Source organism: Synchiropus splendidus, chromosome 14, assembly GCF_027744825.2.
Source record: "Synchiropus splendidus isolate RoL2022-P1 chromosome 14, RoL_Sspl_1.0, whole genome shotgun sequence".
NCBI lineage: Eukaryota > Metazoa > Chordata > Actinopteri > Syngnathiformes > Callionymidae > Synchiropus > Synchiropus splendidus.
The window spans coordinates 22,902,323-22,919,382 of NC_071347.1; the positions used below are offsets into that span (position 1 = coordinate 22,902,323).

General features: G+C 51.6%; 2 protein-coding genes across 9 annotated transcripts in view; both read left to right on the top strand.

Moving 5' to 3' along the window:
- LOC128770416 (septin-7-like) overlaps window positions 1-11,894 on the top strand; it is a 28,500-nt gene extending 16,606 nt beyond the window's left edge. For 2 of the 4 annotated variants that reach the window (XM_053884837.1, XM_053884838.1), the window contains exons 4-14: window positions 3,004-3,104; window positions 3,175-3,309; window positions 5,474-5,591; window positions 5,668-5,760; window positions 6,407-6,503; window positions 6,900-6,911; window positions 8,965-9,016; window positions 9,099-9,224; window positions 9,294-9,429; window positions 9,512-9,657; window positions 10,141-11,894. In XM_053884837.1, coding sequence (XP_053740812.1) covers window positions 3,004-3,104; window positions 3,175-3,309; window positions 5,474-5,591; window positions 5,668-5,760; window positions 6,407-6,503; window positions 6,900-6,911; window positions 8,965-9,016; window positions 9,099-9,224; window positions 9,294-9,429; window positions 9,512-9,657; window positions 10,141-10,180 — 1,056 coding nt within the window. In that variant the 3' untranslated portion in view covers window positions 10,181-11,894. The remainder of the gene's footprint in view (window positions 1-3,003; window positions 3,105-3,174; window positions 3,310-5,473; window positions 5,592-5,667; window positions 5,761-6,406; window positions 6,504-6,899; window positions 6,912-8,964; window positions 9,017-9,098; window positions 9,225-9,293; window positions 9,430-9,511; window positions 9,658-10,140) is intronic. The other 2 variants (XM_053884839.1, XM_053884841.1) reach the window with 1 other exon arrangement.
- Window positions 11,895-12,289: 395 nt separating this feature from the next.
- Window positions 12,290-16,993, top strand: znf276 (zinc finger protein 276). Of its 5 annotated transcripts, none has more exons than XM_053886472.1 (11): window positions 12,290-12,522; window positions 12,710-12,835; window positions 13,401-13,713; window positions 13,773-14,218; window positions 14,528-14,594; window positions 14,709-14,792; window positions 14,855-14,959; window positions 15,034-15,109; window positions 15,184-15,301; window positions 16,118-16,217; window positions 16,294-16,993. In XM_053886472.1, the coding sequence occupies exons 2-11, from the start codon at window positions 12,724-12,726 to the stop codon at window positions 16,502-16,504; spliced, it is 1,632 nt and encodes a 543-aa protein (XP_053742447.1). In that variant the 5' UTR covers window positions 12,290-12,522; window positions 12,710-12,723; the 3' UTR covers window positions 16,505-16,993. The 5 variants fall into 5 exon arrangements, with proteins under 5 accessions (XP_053742447.1, XP_053742449.1, XP_053742448.1 ...); XM_053886474.1 differs by having other exon boundaries at window positions 12,713-12,835; XM_053886476.1 differs by having other exon boundaries at window positions 12,292-12,522; window positions 13,776-14,218; window positions 16,294-16,990.
- Window positions 16,994-17,060: the final 67 nt, after the last annotated feature.

Below are 17,060 nucleotides of genomic sequence, written 5' to 3' on the forward strand. Positions count from 1 at the left end.
AGCCCAAAGCTCGTAGCCTCACATCAGCATGTGATACTCCTGCAAACATTTCGTTTCAAACCCGTTACATTCACAAGTCACTTAAAACAACAGTGCTAAGGATCATGTTACTTGACTTGTAGAAAGTCTACTCAAAGAATAAGACCATCATGGCACCGTCTGGTGAGCTACTCCCAGAGGATCCTTGACTGAAAGTCCTTGTCTTGGAGCAGCTTGGAAAATAGCTCTAAAATACTGCCTTTATTAGGATTAGTCACCGTGCACACTCCGCCATGCCCGAGTCCGTCTTGACAGCCACTGGCTCGGGTCGCACCTGAGTCAAGGCGGGGGCGGGGGGCTGACGTCTGTGGCATACAATGCAGAGTTTTGTGTTCACTGCCCTCCTGGGAGCACGCTCTGAGCTGCGTGCTGCTGTGGTGAAGGGAAAAATGGCAGGGTGTCTGAGTCTGTTCCGTTTTATTGGATTTGTGCCTCCGCCCAAACACCATCATGTATTTTTGCCCCCGCCAGTGTCAGCAGTTTTTTCTGCGCTCTTACAATAACAGTGGAAACTTGTCATGAAATGGGTGGCAAAAGTGAACTATCCTGAAGTTTGATTTGCCTGCTGTGATGATTGTGCTGCACTGTGAATGATCAGGTGGCCAAACTGAGATCTGGAAACTGAATGCTGGTCTGTGGGAAAGTTGTCCTAGTTCTGGAAAAGCTTGTGGAGTGGAATGGAATTAGGAAGATGCCTCTAGAGGAGGAGGTTGAGGTCCATACACAGGAGCAGAAGCCCGATTCAGACCTTCTTCTCTCTGTTGCTGCGAACACACTGGCTTGCTTTAGAAAGGTCATGAAGCCTGACCAGCTGGTAGTGAAGGTCGGGTTTAGTGAGAGGACATTTTGGAGGAGCGTACTGGACATGCACTCCCACCCTCCCTGACTGATGGACCTTCAGTCTGAGACGTCCAGGAGCAAAACTTCTTAAGCGAGTTGACTTTATCAGCGTGTGGCCTTTTCCCATCAAGTTCACAGGTTACTAAACATCCCTGAGATCATGGAGACCAAGATCTTTTGTACACGTCATTTGCTTCGTCCATTTGGTGCTTCCGCCACAGTGAGCTACAAATGTTCCACTCACCAGTTGCAAGGTCCAGGCTTCCATGCCTATTCTGGAGGTGGTCTCACTGATGTTTCAGCACTGAAAGGCAGAGCTGGAGCGACCTGATTTACATTTTCAAATCCATCTTGAAACCCAAATAACAACAACAGCCACTCCCTGTCTGCTCTTCATCTTCTTTCTGTCAGTGGACCTCAAATACAGAAAAAAAAACATTTTAATTGGGAACATCTGATTGACATGTGATCTCCTGGCTCCACTCTCAGATGGGTTTGAGGGATTCACAGGCTTCATATCTGCACTCATAAGCACATGTGACAGAGCCGAGCAGATTAGCTAAAGCTCTCAAACGGCGGAGTGTGTATTAACCATTAGTTTGTGTGTGTGTGTGGCTGCTGCGGTCTGAGGCTCAGCGAACAGAGGGATTCAACTATTTCTATATTTCAGAAAAATCTCTGGTGTTCTGTCGCTCGCCTGATCAGATTTCTTTTAAGTAATGGTGTTGAGACAGATGGAATTTTTGTGGTTTGATGTCTGTGTGTGTGTGTGTGTGTGTGTGTGTGTGCGCTGTGTTTAAGGAAGCTGAAGAATGTTTATTTTACAGCAAGAGGGCTGCAGTTTGAGTCAAAGGGGTGATCCAAAATAACTTAATGGTCTTGTGAAAGAATGCAGCACCGTGGTGAAGCAGCGGCGGAGAGGAGGGAGGTCATGGATGTGTGGGACTCCTGATGTGTCCGTCTGTTTCTTGGTCTCATCTGTGGTGTGTCCGTACCTCAACCTGCTGAGTCGTGGGTCAGCCTGAGGTGTACAGACTAGATTCCACTGTTGACCCAGCCTTCCAGTCTCAGTTAGTGTGCAGGACTCTGGAGACAGCCTGTTGGACCACAGGCAGGGAGGAGTTAAGGTTCCAGGGATTCGTTCCTCTTTGTCGAGCCCCATGTTGGCCTGGGAGTCCTGCGATGATGTACGCTCTGGTCCCCTGACCCAGTTCACACACTGCCGTCAGCAGCCACGACCTGCAGACTCCTGTATGGGACATCTGCTCACCTCTGCCGTGCTCAACCTGCCTGCACTCCTCACTGCACTGCAGACCAACAAATCAAAGTTGTTCTCTGCCTCACGGTCTGGTTGTAACCTCCTCCACTTTACTTGTGAAGGGACTCGTCAAAGTTGACAGCGGCCATAAAATAATAAATCACTTAGTGATGTATTTACCTCCATCAAGAAGGCAGAGTCTTTGCTAGTGTTTATCTGTTAGCAAAATAACTAGAAACTGGATCCAGAATCCAGAATTCTTTTTCGCTCCAAGTGTTACAGCATGTGGCGTCCGAGCTGCTGTCAGCAGCCCTGGTGTCGTGATCTCCACTGGAGGTCCAGGGAAACAGGCACGGCTTCCAAATGGACTCTGACTGAAGATGGAAAGTGGCTCTGCCGCCAGAGAGCAAGAATCTGTGAGTGGGTGAGGATACAGTGTGAGGATGCATCATCGCGGCCTGAGTGGGAGGGCACCGTCGCATAATTACAGCCGGCGAGTGGGGGACAGACATTCGCCAGCATCTACACCACTTTTGTTGCTGAACATTCTCATTTATGGACCTTCCGGGACCTTCTCCTTGGGGGAACTGTGACCGATGTTTGTAGGTGCTCAGATCGAGCAGGCTTGTGTGCTTCAGCCTGATGCTGACTCATCGCTTTCCTGCAGAGAGTGATGTTGGTGATGATGTCATAGTTGTTTGGTCCCTTCTCGTCTGACTGTAGTCTCCACTGATCTTCTGTCTGATGCTAAAATCAGCAGTACAACTGTTGATCTGCAGGCGGTGTGACTTCAACTGTGGTCAGGAAGCTGACCTCTCTTGTGGTCTGGCCGAGCATCAGCGGTCGTCTCTGTGTGTGTGTTGCAGGTGGAGCAGTCCAAAGTTCTGATCAAAGAAGGAGGAGTCCAGCTGACGCTCACTATCGTGGACACCCCAGGGTTTGGGGATGCAGTGGACAACAGCAACTGGTCAGCCACTTCCTGTTTCCTCTCCTGCCCTGTAAAACGTCCTCCTGACGTGGTCTGTTCTTCGCCTCAGCTGGCAGCCTGTCATCAACTACATCGACAGCAAGTGTGAGGACTTCCTGAACGCCGAGTCCCGGGTCAACCGCCGGTCCATGCCCGACAATCGGGTCCACTGCTGTCTGTACTTCATCGCTCCCTCCGGACACGGGTAGGTGCTCCGTCCAGCTGCTCCATCTGTAATCCACTGTGTGTTGATCCACCGACTGTGATTTACCCGGGTCTGAATCTCATCAGCGTCTAGAGCCAGACGATCGATCGATCGGCTCATTAATGGGCTTCAGATTCTAATTAAAAGGCAGAAATCTTTAGTTGATTGATTCTAGCTCTGGAGTGGAAACAGCATGTGATCCAGAGGTCATGTTTAATATACTCACTGACTACTGACTGCAGTCCTTTAAGTGTCGGCAGTGTTCAGCAGCGCCGCTTCTCTGCGCAGTGACAGTGAATAAGTTGGCTGAGACGGTCCACATGCAGCACACTGGAGCCCATTCTTGCTCAAAACACTGTGACGGAGGGAGCAGGAATTAAAAAATGCAGTGCAAATAGCAGCAGCCGTGTTTACTGTCCGGCTGTAAACAAGCCTGGCGATGATGCCCAGCCACCACCAAAATACAAACAAAACATTGTCAAAATAATTGTCATGTATTTCATTCATCCATATTCCTTCAAATATGGCTTTAATTGTACTCCATGTTGAAGGCAGCAATGCTCAGAACTTAAAATAGTCCTAAGAAGCTGAGAGAAGAATGTGTGTGTGTAGGAAGCAGCCCTTCACTAGCGGTGACCTACAACTCTTATATAACCTCATTTCTGCTCATTCTGTCCTCCATCAGTGAGTCGTCCAACCACAGCAGCGACTCACCATCTCCTTTCCTCTCTTCTCCTCTCGTCTCCTCCTTCTCCTCTCCTCTCCTCTCCTCTCCTCTCCTCTCCTCTCCTTTCTTCTCCTCCTCTCCTCTCCTCTCCTCTCCTCTCCTCTCCTTTCTTCTCCTCCTCTCCTCTCCTCTCCTCTCCTCTCCTCTCCTCTCCTCTCCTCTCCTCTCCTCTCCTCTCCTCTCCTCTCCTCTCTTCTCTTCTCTTCTCTTCTCTTCTCTTCTCTTCTCTCTTCTCTTCTCTTCTCTTCTCTTCTCTTCTCTTCTCTTCTCTTCTCTTCTCTTCTCTTCTCTTCTCTTCTCTTCTCTTCTCTTCTCTTCTCTTCTCTTCTCTTCTCTTCTCTTCTCTTCTCTTCTCTTCTCTTCTCTTCTCTTCTCTTCTCTTCTCTTCTCTTCTCTTCTCTCCTCTCCTCAGTCCTCTGATTTAATAACACCAAGATGATTCTTTTATTTTTTATTGTCACCAAGTATTGCCAGCCCATTAGAATTAAAGTGTTTTGTGACTGCCTAGTTTTCTGAAGCTGTGAGCTTTACAATTAACCATCAGAAGTGAAGTATTATCCTCTTGTTGATCTTACTGGCACTTCCACTTAAAATTAATGGCAAATTAAAAAAAAGGAAAGGAAAAAAGAAAACATTAACGTGGAGAGAAAATAGGCTTTTTTCATTAAGTGAAATACATTTTTTTAAATCATATAAATACCAAGTATACAATGTAGGAATAATATCATTACATAATACATAATAATCACATTGTGTCAGAAATGGTATGTCAAATTCCATCATTCATCATCAAAGTTGTTTCTAATATTTAAATATGCAATAATGCAATAATCCTGGCGACTGAAAACCATCTGATTCAGAGTTTCCTCACTGAAACTTGCCACACCTTGTCCGCCGGTGTGGAGGCCCCAGTGCTGTCCTCTGGAAGTGGGACGTCAGTGGTATCACGCTGCTTCACTCATGAATGTGGTTTGATTTGCAAATCCTCTCTGACCAGCTGCCTGGAGCCGCTGACAGATAGTTATTACTGTGAAATCCTAAAAATGCTGACTTGAGTGACGCATCTGTGGAACCTGTCTGTGAGTGAGCTGACCTAAGTCACATACGCTTTGGCAATGTTTATTGTGACATGATCTCCTCCGGGGTCGTCACGCGTCTGAGACGCACGCACGCACACTTCAAATAAGCGCAGTCGTCTCCTGAGCTTTTTTGGCTCCCTCTAGTGGGTGACCTGTGGAACTGCGCCTTCTTTTGTCATACATGTTGCTAAGTTAGTTACTGAATGAGTGATGAATTGCAGAAGTTCCCCTTGAGCTGCAGGTCAGCAGGTCCGATGAAGGTCTGAGTTTCTGAGCTTCCTGTTCGTGTGTGTGAGTGTTCCTGTGATGCTGGAGTGTGTGCGCTGCTGACCTCATTGACCTCTTGCTGACCCTTCAGGTTGAAGCCGCTGGACATCGAGTTCATGAAGAGGCTCCACGACAAAGTCAACGTCATCCCTCTGATCGCCAAGGCCGACACGCTGACCCCGGAGGAGTGTCAGCTCTTCAAGAAGCAGGTGCGGCTGCTGACCTGTCTGTCATCAGACCTGCCCGTGTCGTTGCTGAGCTGCGCTCACTCACTGACTTCCTCAGATTATGAAAGAAATCCAGGAGCACAAGATCAAGATCTACGAGTTCCCAGACACGGAGGACGACGAGGACAACAAGCTCATCCGGAAGATCAAGGTAGCGAACCCTCCCGGCGGCGTCGAGCATCGACCCCAGCTGGGTCGGACACGCGTGTCGCGAGCGAGAGGTCGCTCCGTCCTCTGGTCCATGCTCCTCTCTCCCGCTGCGGGCGTCCCACTTCTGCTCACAGCCGATTGGCCCAAACTTGTTGGGCTCATTGACCAGTCGCCTCGGGTCAGAACCGACCCAGTGGCTTCAAACCTGTGGGACCTCTGGTCTGAACTCAGCCACTGTTTACTACCTACTGTGATGCATCGATTCAAACTTGTTTAGATTGTTAATTCATTTTTAGAAAAGTCTGGATGTTTTGTTTCCTAAGTTGTGCTTTTTTAACCTTCAATAATGTGCCCTATTTGTTATTTTGCTTTTTTAAATTAACAAAAATATCTTTATATGTTTCATTATTTTTATATACAATGCAGTTTCTTTTTAAATTCATGTCTGTCTCTTAAATATTTCATGTTTAATAATAATATTTAGTCCATAAAACCTGATATATTTTTCTATATTATGTGCATTACTGTATGCTATAGTTTCAATCTACTCATTGATATTTTTGGATTTCTCTTTGTTTGTATTTTTGAGAACTCATATCATGGTCACTGAAGCGCGTGAGCTTGACGTGGTTTCTCTGTCTCTGTAGGAGAAGATGCCGCTGGCGGTGGTCGGCAGCAACGTGGTGATCGAGGTCAATGGCAAGAAGGTCAGAGGTCGTCAGTACCCCTGGGGCGTGGCCGAAGGTACGTTCTCTGTCCATCCGGACTTGAGTTTATCTGACGGTTCTGATCCGAAGCATGAGAGGCATGGACCTCACACCGATGTTCTAACTTGGTGCTGCACGACGGCCTCCAGAGAGAAACATCAAGGCCCACTAGAAACAGGTTCAGTTCCACTTTGATCTGAGCTCCGAGAGGTCAGAACCGCTCGTCCTCCTCACGACTCTTCCTCTCTGGTCCACTCGGCTCCACTCCTGCTGAGGATTCTGGGAGAGCAGGGGTCCAGCAGCTGCAGACAGTGGACCAGCTGAATCTTTGAAAGAGAAACGGTTGACCATTTATCAGTCTTTCACTTTGTCATTCTTTCTTTTCTCTCCGTTTTCTTTTTGTCTCTGTCTGCTCTTGTTCCATGACTGACAGAGGGCATTTTTGGTAAACAAACCCTCTTTCTTCTTTCATTTCTTCCTCCTCCTCCTCTCTTCTCCACCAGCTTCTTCTCCCTCCGAGTCTCTCCATCTTCACTCCTCCCTCTTTTCTGTTGCTGTGCTGTCTCATCATCAGGCTGATGGTCGAACCAGTGCTCCATCAGACTTGGGCTCCACTCAGAGTTAGCGACCGGCAGCGGTGTAAATGCCGACCCACTTACTGTGTCATAGACTTCTTTCATCATTGCCAAGTCCATTCTACAAAACAAGATGAGCCAAGTTACAACCTTTATTTTCCATGTCATGTTTAAAAATGTGGTTTATTTCCAATTATTTTATTTGTTCAACTTATTTTTCATTACGTTTCTATTTCTTTATTGGTTTATTGGTTGTGTATTTTTCAGAAGTTATCTATTATTAGACTTTTTTTAACCATTTTTATAAAACGTATATTAAAGTTCATTGAGATCTTTTTGTTTAGTTCATTATCATTTTATTCAAAGTTAGAATTCATATTTATGCTGACATTTTGTCAGTTACTTGTCAGAAGATTAAAATCTAATGAAACTATGATCCAAGTTTTTATCTGTTTAGGAAGACGAAGCTGTAGTCTAGGTGTAAACTCAGTAAACCGGATGTTTGACCAGAGTCAGCTCAGGGTCTCTGGGGTCTCTGGGGGTTGTGGTCCAGGTCTGATGTCGTCATGAGATAGAAACATTCGCTTCACTGCCGAGACCCCGCCTCTGCTCCAGTGCTGCTCGCTGCCTCCGCCCCTAAACCTGTGTGACCCCCGGCCGTTGCGGCGGCTAAGCTAGCATCACTGGACCAAAGGCAGGGATCCACGGCTGGAACCCGCTGCTTCTAGAGGTCATGTGAGGGAGAGGTAGCGCGGCGGCGCCTCATGTAACACGGCGTGATGTCATCACCCCATCAGACGGCCGACATGGTGCATGTTAGAGAGGAAGGCCATGTTGTGAACTCATCACAGACTAATCCCGACCCGGCTCAGGCAGACAGCCACTGTTCCTCCTCTTACCTCTGACCCTGCTTAGCTCCCCGACATCCAGCTGCTCGAGTTAGACCCTCACGTGACCCCCCCGCCTCCAGCCGCTCCCTCTGCGACTCCCGTGCTCCGTAGCCAGACGCCTGGAACACACGCAGGTGTTGACCCGGGCCAAATCCGAACCCCAGCACGTCCAGACCCAGATGTAGCCCAGCCGGGCTTGGACCCTAACTGAAACAGCGTACCCCTCGTCTCCGCCAGAGCTCCCTCCTCTAGAAGAGACAGGAGGTCAATGGCTGGCTTTGGAGGGGCCGGAGCGCTTAAGTTTCATCAATGGTAGGTCAACGCCGCTCGCCTTCGCCCTCGGGACCGTCGCGGGAGCGCCACCTTGCCCCACTGACATGTTGGACCTGTTGGTTCGGAGGTTTGCCCCGAGGCTGGGATCAGAGGGACTCCCTCAGAGGTCATAGAGAAAGGAGGGAAGACAACAGGTTCGACGGAGTCAGTTGACCGGATCCCAGTCAGAGTCATTCAATAAGAGTTTGAGTTTCACACGGTTGATAAAAGAATCTTGAAAGACGAAATAATTCAGATCAAAACCTGGAGGATCAGAAAGGAAATGGATTTTAAAACATAACTGTATTCAAACTGGGAATTTGAAGGTCACCGAAAGGTCGTGCACAGAAATCTGGGAAGAACAAAAAAGTATTTTTAAATGGTCCGTAAGATCCGATTTTAAATTCTTGATATTTCAATAGTAGAATGACCATGAATGAAGTGTGAAACAGGAGTTTTCTCCGAGGTCTGGGGTCGGTGCAGAAGATCCCGCACCTGCTCGTCTGAGTCTGACCTCCCCAGACGTGGAGGTCGCAGTGGCTCAGACTCTGCCGTCTGCTCTCTCCACCATCACGGTCTTGTAGTCGCTAAGCTGCTCGCTGAACGTCTCACATCATCACCACTAATGGAGTAACGCATGAGCCTTAACCTGTTAGCCACGTTAGCTCGCGCCGCTAAAGCTGCAGGGCGGGTCATGATGGTGTGTGTCTGTGTGTTTCAGTGGAGAACGGAGAACACTGCGACTTCACTGTGCTGCGCAACATGTTGATCAGGTGAGGACCGCCGCTGCTCACACACACACACACACACACACACACACACACGCTCGCTCGCTGACACTCCTCTGCTGCGCAGGACTCACATGCAAGACCTGAAGGACGTCACCAACAACGTTCACTACGAGAACTACCGCAGCAAGAAGCTGGCAGCCGTCACCTGCAACGGCGTGGACAACACCAAGACCAAGGGCCAGCTGACCAAGTAAGACCCCAGCCCGAGTCTGCCGCCGCCTCCACTCCCCCCGAGTGACCCGCTGTGATTGGTCCACAGGAGTCCGCTGGCTCAGATGGAGGAGGAGCGACGGGAGCATGTGATGAAGATGAAGAAGATGGAGGCCGAGATGGAGCAGGTCTTTGAGATGAAGGTGAAGGAGAAGAAGCAGAAGCTGAAGGACTCTGAGGCCGAGGTGAGTGAGGGGAGCCGGGGGGTCGGGAGGGGTCTGTGGTCTCTGCTGATTGGTGTTGACGGAGCGTGTGCCACTGTTGCAGCTGGAGCGACGTCATGAGCAGATGAAGAGGAACCTGGAGGCTCAGTACAAGGAGCTGGAGGAGAAGAGACGAGTGTTTGAGGACGAGAAGGCCAACTGGGAGGCCCAGCAGAGAATACTGGAGCAGCAGAAGCTGGACGCCTCCAAGTCAGTCTCACACACACACACACACACACACACACATACTATCCCTGTGGGGACTTGCCATCACCCTCTCCCCATTCTCTCCCCGTAAACCTCACCTTCCAAAACACAAGGCTCACCTGAACCAGGACTCTGAACCAGACTGAACCCAGTTAGAATCACCCAGTTACTTTGAAATCTTCATCCTTAAATTGGGGTTTGGACCTCTGGGGACCGGCAAAAGGTCCCCACAAAGACATAAGGGCCCCACACAAGGATCGTGTGTTGTCAGGAATTGGTCTCCACAATGCCATATGAACAAGCCCACTCACACACATATCTCTAGCCTTGTGGGGACCCAACCATCCAAAACACATGGCTCACCTGAACCAGGACTCTGAACCAAAATGGAACCCAGTTAGAATCCCCCAGTTATTTGGAAGTTTGAACCCTCACATTGAGGCTTAACCTGGTGGGATTAACGTGGCGTCGCTTGTGTGTCTGCAGGACGATGGAGAAGAACAAGAAGAAGGGGAAGATCTTCTAAGGAGACGCAGACGCGTCACACTCAGAACACACTCACACACACACACACACACACACTCACACACACTAATGCCAGTCGTAACGGCGCACACGTCAGAGGAGACCTCGCCGCCTCAGATGTCGCATGTTCCTGTGAAATTCTATTTTCTACCGAGCCGGAGGAAAGGACACCAGAGTGGATATGAGCGAGGGGCTGCAGGAGAGCAAGTGAGGAGGGAAGATGCAAGTGGGGTTGGAGACCACACACACACACACACTCCAGATTACAGGTCACAGTGCCATTTCACTGTAGCATTGTGATGAGTGGAGTGGTCACACCAGGCAGAGGGTGAGGCAGAGTCCAGATTAACACAGATTACCTGCTGGGAAAATCATGATTCTGTCTTTCCAGTGTTGGAAACTTTGGCCTGACGTCAGAAAGAGAAACAACTCACGCTGCCATCTTTTGTTTTTAAACCTCACTGGTCAGATTACGCAGATAATCTGTCACCCTTTTATGATTGTTGATATTAAATGAGTGTCTGATCTCAACCAAGGAGCATCTTCGTGTAACCTGCTGATTCAAACTTCAGAGGCCAAATGGACTAATCCATGTGTTTACACACCTGAGTACAGGAGCCTGCTCTCTTGACTCTTTAATCCAGACTGATAGCATTTTATTCACTTGAAGTTGTCGAGCGACATGATCATCGGAACTGTAATAACCTTCAAAACTAGTTTAATGCTTTGTTCTTAAGTGTTTTTTCATACATTCATGTCTTAAATTGAAGTGAGAAAACAAAATGAAAGTGGCTGTGGGAGTGGGATTAGGGATTATGACACCGAAAAATCAGATCTGACTGAAGAAGTCAGATTACCTGGTGTGACGTGGTGTTGACAGTGTTTGGTCCCAGTTTGAGATTAACATAGAGACTATTGGACCGGACTCTGGGAGGAGACAGGAAAATGCAGTTCAAAATAAAGTCCATTTTAATCCACAATACTTTGGATGACATTTCTGGTTACGTGATGTTTAGAATGTCAGATCATCCAACTTTTCTGAAAACTCATTATTCCATTTAGATGAGGCAATTTAATTGATCTCCCCGTTGAAAGTCATTGGTGAAGTCTGCAGGCGTGTGCGGTTCTGCTGGACGCGCGCGTGCGTGTGCGCGTGTGACCGCTGCAGCGAGCGTCGGCCGTTTGACACGAGAGGATCTGTCCAGAGGTGACGTCCTGTGGTCCGTGGCGTGTTTCTGAGGACGTTCAGTCAATAAAAAAAGTATATTTTTAAACCTCTCCGTCTGGCGGGATGACAGCGCCACCTGCCTGCTGGGACTCGACTAGCGAGGCAGCGGTTCATTTCCAGTTTGACGCCGAGGAAACTTCGATATCGTGTGTGTGTGTTTTCTTTTCCTATACTGACGAGTTCTCCCTGTCGGTACCAGACGAGGCGGAGGCGGGACAGGCGCGCCTGCTGCTCCCTGCTTCGCCTCCGATGACGATGTCGTGTACATACGTTCTTCCTGCAGTTACTGCGTCACTTCCTCCCGAGAGCTTCCTGCGCTCACACTTCCTGTATCCACATAGATATCTACGCTTGGATGGATTTGTTTTCTCTTGTAATATTTACTTTTTTATATATATATATATATTTGTTCACCCTTCTGTTGTTTATCCAGTGTCTTCTCTCTCTCACTGTACATGGCTGTTATGATTAAAGATGACAAGGTCCACGCTGCACTCCTTCGTCATGTTTCATTTGGGTTGGATCGTTCCCTGTCGTTGAGAAGAACTCGTTGCACCAACATTGTCCGCCGCTAGATGGAGTCGAAAGAACTGTGCAAACACGAGCGTCACGTGTAAAGATGCCGATCTGTTCTCTATCATGAATTACTTCGACTTTCTTTATTGTCATTGTACAAAAACATATCACTGTGTAATGGCAACGACATTTCGGTCTGAGGCCTCCAGGTTTCCAAAAACTATCTGTCCAAAATAAATAAATGTCACACAAATACAAAATGTGTGTATATATATATATATATATAATTGATATTTATTTATAATTGTATAAATAATTATTGTCCAAAAATTGCGCTAATTACGTTAAACCTAAATTAATGCGTTCGATGATTTGGGCGCCACTTTACGTCACGTCGCAGTACCAGTCTTGACCGCCAGGTGGCGACATAGCCCGCAGTGCGACCCATCCTGTTCTACTTCCGGGTTCTGATGTTTACATCGGCGGCTGAACCCCAGGTCCGGAGTCGGAGCCGCCCAAAGTCGTCCCTCTGGTTCCGAGCCTCATTCCACCTGGACCGGGCCGCCCGCTGAAGATTCGGTCGGAGGGACGTCTCCAAGGTAACGCCTCCACCGCTTTACGAGCAGCCCGAAGCTAACCAGCTAGCACATGCTAAGCGAAGCGGCAGTTCACTCGGCGTCTTCCACCGTGACGTGAGAAGCTCGCGCGCACCAGTGCGAAGCCTCGGGTGAAACGCGCCTCACCCGGAGAGTTTGCCTCTTTCATCCTGGACCCGTCGTGTTTCAGCAGCAGAGCTGAGGATGAGGAAGCGACTCCGCCAGACCAGAGCGTCCGCAGAGGAGCGCGAGAGCCCCGGGAGCGGCGAGCGTCCGCGGGAGGCTGCGGCTCCTCCGAGCAAGTCCAAGTCCTCGGGTGAGTCCGCGCCTGGTGCTCTGACACGCGGGTTCACCTGCCGATCTGGCTCCGGGTCCGTTTCCTCCTGATGTCAGCACGTGCGAGGCCGCCGCCTTCAGGTGCCGCATCGTTTGCTCCCTCGAGTCGCTTGAGCTTGAACCGCCGTCTCCTTGTACGAGGTCAGAAGGTCAGCGGGCCTCAGTGAGACCGCAGTTGACCTCAGTTGACCTCTGATCAGAGACTCTGCTCCCTGTTTTCTCCTGTCACGAGCAGCAGCTTGTTGACATCAACTGAACTGTGGACCAGCGTCAGCTGAAGAAGGTCCACAGGTGCGTGAAGGAGGTCCACAGCTGGAGAACCGACCTGGAGCCTGTGTCTTAGATGGTTCTGGGTTCAAGTCTCAATGTACTTTTACATGAATGTTAAGTCTTTATTCATCAGTTTAAGCGTCAGTGGAGTGAAAGACACTTGTGTGGTGGATGAGATGTGTTGAAGCCCGGACGTGGATTTTCCCGCTGTGTCTGTCGTGGTGAAGCCGTGCGGCTGGTTCTGCGCCGGTGACCCGTGTCCCGCCCCCCCACAGGTCGCGTGTCCGCCACCGTCTGCAGGCTCTGTCACGGCAGGTTCTCCCCCCGGAGCCTGCGCCACGCCTTCGTCACGCTGCCCGAGGACCCGGCCGACGTCCCGGACGAGGAGTCGGACGGCGCCGTCCAGTCGGACCTGCTGTTCCACACGGACTTCCAGCAGCTGGTGGGGGTGCCGCTGGACCGCGACCCGCATCTGTCCGACTACATCTGCAAGAAGTGCCACGCCAAGTTCTACAAGTGCCACAACATCCTGAAGCGCTTCCTGCAGAGGGTCAACCTCCCCCTGGTGGAGACGGAGGGCGGCGGCAGGTGAGCTCGCCACGCTGGCTCCGCCCCTTCTGAAGGCGTTGACGGAGTCTGTGATCCAGCAGGACGCCGCCTCGCGAGGCCGACCCGGACCCGGCGGCCTTCTGTCCTCGGGTGACCCCCAGCTTCTCCTCCGACTCCAAGTGTCTGCACCGCCTGGTCTCCTGGGCCCATCACCACGCCGAGGCCTGCCGCTACTGCCCCAACCTGAAGGAGGTGCTGGAGGGCCGCTGCCTGGGCTCCGTCAGGGCCGTCTGGGGCTGCGTGGAAGGACACTGCTACACCATGGATGCCCGCTGCTCCGTGCCGCCGCCGCCGCCGCCCCTCTGGATGACCAGCGGCCGAGCCGCCGGGCAGGAGGACGGCGGGGGGGCGGGGTCCGAGCCCGAGGAGGAGGAGGAGGAGGAGGAGGGGGGGACGAAGGGAAAGTCCGGAGCGGAGAGCGACGCCCTGTTCGGTCCAGCTGCAGCCTCTGAGCTGAGCCCAGACCTGTGGAGCACCAGAGACGGTGAGTCCCGCCGACGGCTCTCCTCCACACACACACGTGTCTCACTATCCTTGTGAGGACCTCTCCTGGCCATCACCCTTTCCCCTGCCTCTCCCCCTGAACACATGACTCACCTGGACCAGGACTGAGACCCAGTTATTTTGAGGCTTGAACCCTCAATATGAGGCTGAACCTTGTGGGGACCTGCCAAACTGTCCTCACTCTGTTGATTTAAAACTCACGTAGGTTCTCACAACAGTACAAGAACATACACGTCATGTGACCTGGAGCCTTCAGTCTCCCCAGCTGATCCGAGATTCTTGTCTCCAGTTTTCCCCGCTGAGGTCACTGCAGGTCGACTGGACGAGCGGCAGGTGGACGGCAGCCTCTCGGAGCGGTGAGTTCCTCTTCATCGTCCTCACACTCTTCGTCAGTGGAGTGTGTGTGTGTGTTTTTATACTGCCTCATGCGGACCAATTCCTGACAAAACATTGATCTTGTGTGTGTGCAGAGCGGCGTCGGAGGACGTGTGTGACAGGGGGGATCTGGTCAGCTGGTCTGACGCCGAGCAGTCGGAGCCGTCGCCAAAGAAGAGGTGAGTCCCGCCCGGAGTCCAGCCCCAAACCTGAGCTGAGCTAAAGGCCTGGACCTCTGCAGGTCCCGGAACGGTCCCACCGCCCGGCCCAAGGCGCAGCAGGAGCCCAAAGTCCGAAAGAAGCCCGGACCCAAACCCGGCTGGAAGAAGAAGTTCAAGACCAAAGGGTGAGACGGAGGTGCCGGTCCGGTCCGGAGCGGAACCGGAGCCGGGTTGTAACCGAGGTTCTCGCTGTGGTCAGGGAGGAGCTGCCCAACATCTACAAGTGTCCTTACGCCGGCTGCACGGCCGTCTACAAAGCACCGGAGGGTCTGAAGGTCAGCGCCTCAGCAGTGAAGTCTGTAGTGTCGGTGAAGCTTGATGAACCTTGACACACACGTGTCTCCACCAGAAACACATCCGGGAGCATCACGAGGAGGTGAGGGAGCGACCCTGCCCTCATCCCGGCTGCAACAAGGTCTTCATGATCGACCGCTACCTGCAGAGGCACCTCAAGCTCATACACACAGGTACACACACACACACACACACACACTCGCTCTGTCCTTGTGGGGACCTCTCCCCCTCAACACCTGCACCAGAACTGTGGACCAGACTGAGACCCAGTTATTCTGAGGTTTGAACCCTCATATTCAGGCTCGACTTTGTGGGGACCTGCCAAATGTCCCCAAGACAAGGATAGTGTTTTGTGAAGAATTGAAAATTGAAAGTAGGATAAACGAGCCCACACACTGGAGAGACTCACTAGCCGGAAGACATTGAACACCAACACCACGTTGAGAACACCTTTCTCAGTCCCTCCAGCAGATGGCGATGTTGTGATCCTGCCACTTCTGCGAGGCGCTGTCGTTCTTTCCAGTCCCTCCTTGTTGAGGTCACGTCACGTGCGATGCCCACAAATCTTGCTGCCTTGGGTTGTGATTCGGACGTGAAGGATCCTGAATGTCTAACTTCCCATGGTTGAAATGTAGAATAGAGGGAAGTAAAACACGGAACACTGTATGGCGCAGACGTAAACAAACATGGCTGACCTCCAGGTCCAGCTCGAGCTCATTTGCAAAGCTCCTGTCTTGTTGTTCCAGAACCACAAATGAACGTCCACCACTATTTGAGAATGCATGTTTTTATTTTTAATCTGCTGCTAAATCCGCCGCTCTGCGCTGCACCGATCTAAACAGTGGGTGACACCCTGGAGGGGCGAACCTCAGGTCTCCTGAACAGACTTGTTTGTAGACGCACATCACAGTGTGGCGGTGGCAGCAGCACCACACAGTCACATGACTCAGAGGAAGAGCCCAGCGGTCAACTGACGGCTGTCTCCACAGAGGAGAGGAACTACATCTGCGACCAGTGCGGCCAGACCTTCAAGCAGAGGAAACATCTGTCGGTGCACCAGCTCAGACACTCGGGAGCCAAACCCCTGCAGTGAGTACCAGACCAGGTCCGGCCCGGACCCCTCTCACCCCCCGCCGCCTCACACCCCCCCTCCGTGTCCCCGCAGGTGTGAGGTCTGTGGTTTCCAGTGTCGGCAGCGCGCGTCCCTCAAGTATCACATGACCAAACACAAGGCGGAGGCCGACCTGGAGTTCGCCTGCGTCATGTGCCGCAAGCGCTTCGAGAAGGCCCACAACCTCAACGTGCACATGTCCATGGTGCACCCGCTCATCCACCAGCCGCCACCGCCGTCGCAGCTGAGCCAGCAGGACAGATGACGGCGGGCCGCCCTGCTGTGCTGAGGCTCGGCCACCAGCAGGGGGCGCCAGAGAGTCCACGGCAGGGAAGGACTTTTGTATTTTAGTAAATTATTCCAACGTTGTCGAGCGTTTGTCAGGAGCAGGTGTAAATAAAGGTGTGAAGTGAAGCTGCTCTGCAGGGGGCGACGCCACGTACCGTGCACGCATGCGTGTGACCTCACAGGAAGTCCATCTCTGGACTCAGGCTTCCAGGCTCCAGCCGCGCAGACAGCGCCGCGGCCACCTCCGGGTCGGGACACGAGGACTGCAGCTGCAGCAGAGCGCAGTGGTCAACAGCAGGCGGCGCCATGAGCGAGAGCCAGGACTCACCTGAGCCAGCTGCCCGGAGGACAGGGGCGGGGCCTCTGACAGGCAGCGGAGGAGCAGGCGCTTGGCTCCATCCAGAACCTCCTGCGGGAGAGGGAGAGGAGAGACGCAGTGAGCGGGCCGCTCTTGGCCTGCGGCGCCACGGTGCCACTCACCTGAGCAGGACTAGGCACCGGACCGTCCAGGAAGAGCTGCAGCAGCTGGGTGT

Bases quoted from the DNA above. Each gene is read 5' to 3' on its own strand.
- znf276 (XM_053886473.1), top strand. From the start codon at position 12,724: ATGAGGAAGCGACTCCGCCAGACCAGAGCGTCCGCAGAGGAGCGCGAG. The intron at 13,714-13,772 runs GTGAGCTCGCCA...TCTGTGATCCAG, and splicing joins GAGACGGAGGGCGGCGGCAG to CAGGACGCCGCCTCGCGAGG. The intron at 15,302-16,117 runs GTACACACACAC...CTGTCTCCACAG, and splicing joins CCTCAAGCTCATACACACAG to AGGAGAGGAACTACATCTGC.